A 10,066-nucleotide genomic window follows, 5' to 3' on the forward strand; every position below is an offset into this window, starting at 1 on the left:
CTGACGAAATGAGGGCCTTTTTGCCCCCTAAACATGCCCCAAAAGTCACCAAATTTTGCACGCAAGCCATACCTGGCGGAGAATTTGATATTTCATGGTTTGCATTAATGGGCGTGGCAAAATGGCTCAACAGCACCCCCTAGAAAACTTTGTGCCTCAAGCCCCACAATACGGTTTGACGTACATGCACGAAAATCGGTACACACCTGTATCATGGCACAACTTAAAGAAAAGTCTCTTGGCGCCATGGCCGAAACCAAACAGGAAGTCGGCCATTTTGAAAATTTTGAATTAATCGCATAATTTTGGCGCAATTTATGCCATTCCTTCGACAGTTAATACGGCCTGAACTGTAACGTGCACCCAGGTGTGTTATACATCAAAATGTGCGTCTCCATCCTGCGACGACGCGCATTACTTTTCTCTTTCAAAAGCGTTACCATGGCGACGCTAGACGCCAAAAAGCGCGCCCCCCCTTCATCTGATTGGTCCATATTTGATAGTTCCCCAAAAGGCACCAAATTTTGCACGCAAGCCAGGCCTGGTGATAAATTTGATATTTCATGGTTTGCATTAATGGGCGTGGCCTAACGGCTCAACAGCGCCCCCTAGAATACTTTTCTCTGCCATAACTTTTGAATGGTTTGACATAGGAAGTCGTGGGTGGTGTCATTTCTGATACTTATGGGGGGCGGTGGCCGTGAGTGCGAGGGCCCGTTCATCGCTGCTTGCAGCTTTAATTGTTCTTGCTTCCTCATGAGGACATATTTTGGTCAAATCGCTGCTCTTTATTGTAGCGTGTACTTTCTGGCATCCTGGTGGGGTTTACAGTTCAGTGTGGACTGACATTAGCTTAGGGTTAGTCGTTATTTATGGTCTATTTTATACATTATATTGTTTTATTCTCTCATTTTCAAATTTTTTGCTCTTTAGACCTACTCTTAGGATTTTATGTTGCACTTCTATACTTTTTTAGTGTGTATTTTAACTTCATAGCCTTCATCTTATCCTGCTTTCTTTTAGCTTTTAGCTCCAGTGTAGCTTAATAAGTTTAGCTTAATAAGTTTTATGTTTGTGTATTGTTTTTATGTAAAGCACTTTGTGCTGCATTCAATGCATGAACGTTGCTATATAAATAAAGTTTGATTTGATTTGATTTGATTTGATAGGGTTCAGTTTAGACTGGACAAAAATGAATTGACATTAGTGCGTATTCCTCTGGTTTATAATGTTTTCTGATACCTTTGAAACCCAATATTTTGGAGGAGATTCTCTTCCAGTAATATTTTTCTTCGAGCTCTTTTACTCTTGCTGTAATAACAGGTCTGCTATTCCAGTTAAACTCCATGTTACATGAGCTTAACTTTGTTTCTTTCTTTCTTTCTCTCCTCAGAGTACAAGGTAAGAGTCTGTTCATATCTTACAAATAAGCTCCAATATTCTGCGCGGTTATTGAGCCGTGGTTCTTTAATTGTCTTGACTGATGAGCTCGGTGCTCCTCTGATCCAGATCTACCCGTATGAAGTGCTGGCTGTGACGCACAGAGTGAAAGTGAAGCTTCCCAGAGACGTGGACCGCACCAGATTGGAGGTGAGTTCTGACCTCCGTCTGCCGTCTCCTGCTCCGCTGCTTCCCCCGTCTGGCCACAGTCGTGTAGTCCCGATCGATCGGCCACCCGATCCATGATTGGGCCCGATCACGTCATTTTCAAAACATCGGTATCGGCCAAAAAAGTATCGGGACATACCTAGTAGGGGTGTAACAATATATCGTGGCACGAAATTTCGCGATACAAAAACGTCACGATACGTGTCTTGGAGGTGACAAGTGTATCGTGATATTGGATTATTAATATTAATCTATTGTGTTGACTAGTAACGCGCAGCGTATTGGTGCCGACCGCGCCTCGACCCGCGGACCAAAATCTTCCTCCGCTCAGAAGAAACTAGTCCCGTTTTGGTCCCGATCACGGGACTCTTAGAGGGTTTTGAGCTCTGAACTTTTACTTATGTAAGGCTGGTGTAGAGTTAAGCCTTACCTTATTAAATTAAACCTTTTTCGGGTTGTGAGTAGGATAAACACGGGGACAACTTCTGCTGAGTTCCAGAGTACTTTAATGTCCCTCAACAGTGTAGGATTTTAGAACATCCCTTTGATAATTCTCTCCTCAGCACCAGGTTTATGAACATCTGCACCTCAGAGTTGGATCATGAAACAGACTTTTGCTGCCGTTGCCAGTCGAATAAAATGAACAAGAATCCGTCAGAGTCTCTTTTCTGATTTCCTCCTCCTGACTCAGACGTCTGACTCCAACCCCCCGACCAATCGGTGGCCTGTAGTGTGATGATGTCAGATACAGCCGACTCAGCAGCTTAGAACCTCGGCGGAATAGTTACAGAAAAGTATCTACTCGGCACGTTAGACCCCTAGTGGAAAAGAACCAAACCGAGTGGAGTGGAGTCGGGCTGAGTAGGTACTAGTGGAAAAGCGCCATGAGATGCCTCTTTCTCTGTCCACAAACCTTTATCTACCAGCGCAGGTAAGGAAGAGAGAGAACCACTGAACTGTGGCCCCTGCAGGGTTGGGAGAGGTTGACAGATGTGATTCTGTCAGATCCTGATGCCAGGCACCTCTCTCTCATGAGGTTGGGTTGGGTCATGATGTTGGATGTCAGTTAGGTGATTATAATTGACTGGGGTGTTTGAACATCTCTGCTCTTCAGGGTTGAGCTGTAGGCAGGGATCCAGCGTCTGCTCCAGACCTGGAAACGCGCTTGTTTTGAGAACTGACAGGAAGTAACTCATGTGGCCGAAGGGGGTTTGGCAAAGAGAGACGAATGAGCTTCACAGGGTGCGAATGGATCGAACTAGGGAACAAGTGTGCGCCTGTCGCCCCGTTCCCCCGTCATTATTCTGTCAGCAGAGCAGGTGCCGCATCAAAGCCTCCGAATGGTTCTGCTCCCGAGAGGAAGTCCGTCATCACACATTCCTGCCTCTGTTGGACATAGGGTTGCCAACTTTCAGAAATAGAAATAAGGGACGCCCCGATTTCAGCAGCGCAGGCAGCAAAAAAAGGGACTTCCCCAAAACTTTTAAACTGCTTAGAAATGTATTTATTTTATATGAAAAAGCAAAAAGCTTTGATTTAAAGTTTAAAGTGCTTTAATAGCATTGGACTTGCATGACTGTACAGACAGACAACCATACTAGCAACTGAAATATCCTCTGCTCCTATAGTAAATGTAAATATAGCTACAGGTGAAGGTCGGAAAATTAGAATATGGCGTAAAAGTTAATTTATTTCAATAATTCAACTTAAAAGGTGAAACTAATATATTACATAGTCTCATTACATTCAAAGCAGGATATTCTAAGCCTTTATTTGTTACAATTTTGATCAAAATGTTTATTGATTTCTTAAAACATTCTAATTTTTTTAGATTTTTATTTGGGGTTTTCATAAACTGTGAGCCATAATCACCAAAATTATAACAAATAAAGGCTTGAAATATCTCACTTTGAATGTAGTGGGAAATAATATATTTGTTTCACCTTTAGTTGAATTTACTGAAACGAATTAAGTTTTGCAATATATTCTAATTTTCCAACCTTCATCTGTAGATTAAGACATCAATAAATGACAGAGAGCGCACCAACATATGTTGCTGTCTTTAATATATCCTGTCCTTTATTTTGTTCATTATTGTTAGTTCGTTGTTCATGAGTGTGACAGACGTGCATGGGACAATTGTGAAATACGGAATAAACTGCGTTCCGTATTGAACCAATTCGGAACGCAACTTTTAATTCCCAATTATGTAACAATTCCGTATTTCAAGGGACGGGTGGCTAGCCTGGTTGGACAGTATGGAGAGCAGGGGATGTTGCAGAGTTTCATCTACGATCTCTGTCACCCCAGAAATCAGAAGTGTCTGAATACGCCAAAGAAATCCCATTTTCAGGGGCTTGTCTGGTTTCCCGGCGGCTGTGCCGGCAGGACAGGAGGAGACAAGGATGAATCCTTCAGGGACACGGTGAACATCATGCTGGGTGATAACCAGCAGGTCCTCACTGGCCAGACAAAGGACAGATGGACGAGCAGACAGTTGGCGCTTTTCCACTAGTACCTACTCAGCCCGACTCGCCTTGCCCTCGTTTCTTTTCAATACCCGGATCAGAAGTAGGCGGGTTGCAGCAAAGCTGCTGTGACGTACTCGATTGTGCGACACAAACAAAGAAGTAAATGCGCCAAAGACGGAGAACATGGATGAGTTGATATATCTGCTGCTTGTTCTGTGGAATTTGTTATATTAGAATTTGATATAAATTTAAAACAACGCGATTGTTCTTTGAAAAAAATGAACAAGAAGCCGCGAGTCGCTCTTGAAATGATGTCACATCTTGACTCAGACGTCTGACTCCAACCCCCCGACCAATCAGTGGCCTGGAGAAAAATCTGCCAGTGGGACAAGATTTATCTTCTCATTACAAGCAAAAAAATGTTGTTCCACTGGCAGATTTTTCTACTTATTTCAAGTGAAAATCTACTTGAAACAGGTGAAAATTGTTGTTTTTTCCAGTGATGAGTCTTGTTTTAAGTGTAATGAGATTTTTTTTGACTAAAAATTAGACATTTTAACTAGAAATAAGACAAATATTCTTGTTAAGATTTCGATTTTTTGCAGTGTAAGAGCTTAAGGTCACTTTTCTGTCTTAACCCTTGTACTGTCTTTGGGTCAAAATGACCTAATTCTCCTGTTCCTTCCTTCCTTCCTTCCTTCCTTCCTTCCTTCCTTCCTTCCTTCCTTCCTTCCTTCCTTCCTTCCTTCCTTCCTTCCTTCCTTCCTTCCTTCCTTCCTTCCTTCCTTCCTTCCTTCCTTCCTTCCTTCCTTCCTTCCTTCCTTCCTTCCTTCCTTCCTTCCTTCTTTTCTCCCTTCCTTCCTTCTTTTCTCCCTTCTTTCCTTCCTTCCTTCTTTTCATTCTTCCTTCCTTCCTTCTTTTCTCCCTTCCTTCCTTCTTTCCTTCCTTCCTTCTTTTCATTCTTCCTTCCTTCCTTCCTTCTTTCCTCCCTTATTTCCTTCCTTCCTTCTTTTTTCCCTTCCTTCCTTCTTTTCTCCCTTCCTTCCTTCTTTCCTCCCTGCTTTCCTTCCTTCCTTCTTTTCATTCTTTCTTCCTTCCTTCCTTCCTTCTTTCCTCCCTTCTTTCCTCCCTTCCTTCTTTTCTCCCTTCCTTCCTTCTTTCCTCCCTTCCTTCTTTTCATTCTTCCTTCCTTCCTTCTTTTCATTCTTCCTTCCTTCCTCCCTTCCTTCCTTCCTTCCTTCCTTCCTTTTTCCTTCCTTCCTTCCTTCCTTCCTTCCTTCCTTTCGTTCCTTCCTTCCTTCCTTCCTTCCTTCCTTCTTTTCTCCCTTCCTTCCTTCTTTCCTTCCTTCCTTCTTTTCATTCTTCCTTCCTTCCTTCCTTCTTTCCTCCCTTATTTCCTTTCTTCCTTCTTTTTTCCCTTCCTTCCTTCTTTTCTCCCTTCCTTCCTTCTTTCCTCCCTTCTTTCCTTCCTTCCTTCTTTTCATTCTTTCTTCCTTCCTTCCTTCCTTCCTTCCTTCCTTCCTTCCTTCTTTTCTCCCTACTTTTGTCCCTTCCTTCCTTCTTTCCTCCCTTCTTTCCTCCCTTCCTTCTTTTCTCCCTTCCTTCCTTCTTTTCTCCCTTCCTTCCTTCTTTCCTCCCTTCCTTCTTTTCATTCTTCCTTCCTTCCTTCCTTCTTTTCATTCTTCCTTCCTTCCTTCCTTCCTCCCTTCCTTCCTTCCTTCCTTCCTTCCTTCCTTCCTTCCTTCCTTCCTTCCTTCCTTCCTTCCTTCCTTCCTTCCTTCCTTCCTCCCTCCCTCCCTCCCTCCCTCCCTTCCTTCCTTCCTTCCTCCCTCCCTCCCTCCCTTCCTTCCTTCCTTCCTTCCTTCCTTCCTTCCTTCCTTCCTTCCTTCTTTCCTCCCTTCCTTCTTTTCATTCTTCCTTCCTTCCTTCCTTCTTTTCATTCTTCCTTCCTTCCTTCCTTCCTTCCTTCCTTCCTTCCTTCCTTCCTCCCTCCCTCCCTCCCTCCCTCCCTCCCTCCCTCCCTCCCTCCCTTCCTTCCTTCCTTCCTTCCTTCCTTCCTTCCTTCCTCCCTTGACCCTGTGACAGCACCAGGGTTAATTGTGTTCCTATGAGTGTGTTAGTGTAACCGCTAACTCCAGTGTTTGTGTTGTGTTTTCCAGAGACACCTCTCTCCCGGAGACTTCCACCAGGTGTTTGGGATGACCCTGGAGCAGTTCGACCGCCTGGCTCTCTGGAAGAAGAACGATCTCAAGAAGAGGGCGCGCCTTTTTTAGTTGAGGGGCTTTGGGAAAGAAATGGCTGCAACGTCTCAGCCACGAATCTGGAAGGAAAGCCCAAAACAGAAAAACCAACCCACCTGAGATCAGTTTATGCCGCGACACCCAGACTTTCCACCCCGTGAAACGCTGTTTGCCTGCAAAGCGGCGGAGAGGCGAGGTCCGAGGTCCGAGCGGGGACGTCTGGACATCGCCGGGGGCGCCGTCTGTAGCTCTTCGTATGCAACGAGGTCCGAGCGTTTGAGCCTCCAGAAGAGGACGAGGAGCTGCGTTTGCATCATAGACATATTTACGTAGACGCCGCATCGAGTGGTCTTGCCCGCTGCTGCGATACGTCAACGTCACCGCCATATTGGATGTGGCAAGACTGCACTGCAAACTAATACAAGTAAATGGACTTATTTTCATAAAGCGCCTTTCTACAAAGAAATGTACGTTTTACGTCTCATTTATTCATTCACACACGCACTACAGTTAGGCACCAAATATAATATATTACATTTTCTCAGATGGCAAAAATAAGAACTTTATTGATCCCACATAGGAGTAATTCATGTTATATCAGCTATAGAGAACAAGGTAGTGCCGAAAAACAATATATATATCCCCCCTCACAAAAATAAGAAACATAGAGAAACATATTTTCTAATCAACAAAACATATTATACATTTGTATACCTTACCTTACATTTTCTTGTCTGAAAAATGGTTCAAATGTTATTTTATTGTCTGAAAAATGGTTCAAATATGTTATTTTGTTATTTGAAATTTTTTTAATTTGTTTTGTTGATGAAAAAATATGTCTATTTTTGTGAAGGGGGATATATATTGTTTTTCGGCACTACCTTGTTCTCTATAGCTGATAAAACATGAATTACTCCTATGTGGGATCAATAAAGTTCTTATTTTTGCCATCTGAGAAAATTAAATATATTATATTTGGTGCCTAACTGTTTCCCAAGTATATTAGTGCGTGTGTGAATGAATAAATGAGACGTAAAACGTACATTTCTTTGTAGAAAGGCGCTTTATGAAAATAAGTCCATTTACTTGTATTAGTTTACAGCGCAGTCTTGAACAACCAATATGGCGGCGACGATGCCGTACGGCTCAGCGCTGGATGGGGCGTCTACGTTTATATGTCTATGGTTTGCATGGCCTGTGTCTACGCTCCTCCCCCTCCCCCACCGCGACGCTTCTGTAAACCCATACATTTTTTCTAATCCCTGCACAGGCCCCTCCTCCAGGTCTTTGTGGCTCTGATCGTTTTGATGTGCAACTTTTGCCGGTCTTGACCCGTCTGCCTCCGTCTCAAGTCTGCCTTCTCTTCGCTCATCTCGGCGTCAACATATCATCGGTTTGCTGCCTTTTTCTCGCTCGCCGCGCCCCTCTCCCCTGCCCTAAGTGACTGCTAACATCGTAAAAGCAGGTCCTTTTCCCGCCTCGGCGTGACATTGAGGGCCTGAGGACGCCGTAGACTCGTATAACCCTTCCAGCATGTCAAGGCCAAAGACAATGAAGGACCCCGACTTCATCTCCCTCTCAGCTTCTGAAACTGTTGACAACCAACTTATCACGCACTTTAGTGTTTGTTCTTTTCAGCGTGAGGCTTGGCTTAGTTTTGATGCATGCTCTGAAATGATAAAAGTCTCTTCCGGGTCAACGAAGCGGGAGCTGGAAGGCGGCGACGACGCGGTAGGAGGTCACAGGCGGTCAGAGGGCAAAGGCGTCGAAAGCATCGCCACATCAAGAAAACATTTATTTTTATAAGCTATTTTAGACTTCTGGAAAGGATCACGTTTACCCGAGGATGCTGTGAGGTGCGGCTCTAATAAAGATAACCAAAAGAAAGTGATAATAGTTGCTTCTGAGGCCACGTGAGACTCCAAATCAAATCTTTTTAGAGCGAGAGAAGCAGCTCTTCTCCTTGTGGGAGCAACACTGAAGTCTGTGAGAGATCCTTGGAGAAATTGCGCTGTCATTACGGTCGGGGCGACGGAGTGGCCACTAGATGGCAGCAAACACGTAAAGTAGACTCTGTAACATACGCCTCCGTGTGCTGTTTCCGTCGTAGAATCATGGATAGAGTCGAAATGTCAACGGTAATCACAGATATTTGCTGCTTTTGTTGCGTCGGGATTTGATGAAATACTGAGAACATAAACTACAGCGCAATTTCCCGACTGTGAAATTAGATGTAGCTAAGGGTTTGCTGAACCGGTGGGAGCGGTTACAGGAGGTCGTTTATGGAGCTTTTCCACTAGTAACTACTCGGCCCGACTCGACTCGACTTGCCCTCGTTTCTTTTCAACACCCAGATCACTTTTTATACAGTAAGTTCAAAGCACAAAAGGCAGGAATAAACAAGCCAAGTGAGAGACAAAAAGCAAATTTACAGTCAGATGTGATCTGTGGCCAAATGCCGTTATCGGGCATTTGGCATGACTGTCACTAAGTTGTAAATTACTCCATAGGGTGTTCTCGTGATTCAAGTCTGTGGCCAAATGAGTTGGTATTAACATATCAGTCAGTCAGGAACTTCTTCATATGGCATTCCCGTGGTTCAAGTCTTTGTTGAAGCCAGTTCCAAGGTGTCGGCCCTGCAGGGGGTAGGAAGCTGGAGTTTCATGTCAGCCACGGTGTCACAATGCCTCATCAATATCAAGTTAAAAAATGAGAGCTTTTTTTGTCAGCTGGGAGCTGCGAGCAGCTATGAAGTGACAGAGCTCCTGGTGGATCTGGTTGTTCCTTATCGCCCGTCTAGATCCTTTTTTAATTCTTTCCTCAGCCACCAGGTTTATGAACATCTGCACCTCAGAGTTGGATCATGAAACAGACTTTTGCTGCTATTGCCTGTTGAATAAAATGAACAAGAATCCGTCAGAGTTGCTCTTTCTCAGATTTCCTCCTCCTGACTCAGACGTCTGACTCCAACCCCCCGACCAATCGGTGGCCTGTAGTGTGATGATGTCAGATACAGCCGACTCAGCAGCTTAGAACCTCGGCAGAATAGATACAGAAAAGTATCTACTCGGCACGTTAGACCGCTAGTGGAAAAAAACCAAACCGAGTGCCGAGAAACTGAGAAAACCGGGTACACACCTGTATCATGTGGCAATTTAAAGAAGTCTCTTGGCGCCATGGCCGAAACCAAACAGGAAGTCGGCCATTTTGAATTAATCGTGTCATTTTGGCGCAGTTTATACAATTTCTTCGGCCGTTAATACGGCCCGAACCGTAACGTGCACCCAGGTGTGTTATACATCAAAATGTGCGGCTCCATCCTGCGACGATGGGCATTACTTTTCTCAGTCAAAAGCGTTACCGTGGAGACGCTAGACGCCAAAAAGCGCACCCCCCCTTCTTCTGATTGGTCGATATTTGATAGTTCCTATTCTCTGCCATAACTTTTGAATGGTGTGACATAAAGAGTCATGGGTGGAGTCGAGTCGGGCTGAGTAGGTACTAGTGGAAAAATGCCTTTAGTTTCACTCGGCCGTACAGTCGCTTCTGAATTTCTTTCTTGTCCGGCAATTTGATTTCCTAACGAAACGCAAACCCATGCAAACATCTGAATTAGAGGCCGGCGCGTGAGAATAGCCGTTTCAGTCGAACATACGCCTATTGTTGTACCAAACTTCAGCTGAAGCCCCTGCTTGGTTTTTCTGGGCCATTAACTGAACACCTTGCCAACATATACTGGATGTGCGT

The 10,066-nt window shown here is 44.4% G+C and overlaps 1 protein-coding gene across 1 annotated transcript in view; it reads left to right on the forward strand.

The window, feature by feature from the left end:
* Positions 1-6,725, forward strand: part of ablim2 (actin binding LIM protein family, member 2) — a 153,648-nt gene extending 146,923 nt beyond the window's left edge. Inside the window, exons 22-24 of the mRNA XM_061709479.1 lie at positions 1,394-1,401; positions 1,510-1,590; positions 6,239-6,725. Coding sequence (XP_061565463.1) covers positions 1,394-1,401; positions 1,510-1,590; positions 6,239-6,352 — 203 coding nt within the window. The 3' untranslated portion in view covers positions 6,353-6,725. The remainder of the gene's footprint in view (positions 1-1,393; positions 1,402-1,509; positions 1,591-6,238) is intronic.
* Positions 6,726-10,066: the final 3,341 nt, after the last annotated feature.

This window comes from Cololabis saira, chromosome 20 (genome assembly GCF_033807715.1).
Source record: "Cololabis saira isolate AMF1-May2022 chromosome 20, fColSai1.1, whole genome shotgun sequence".
NCBI classification, from domain to species: Eukaryota; Metazoa; Chordata; class Actinopteri; order Beloniformes; family Belonidae; genus Cololabis; species Cololabis saira.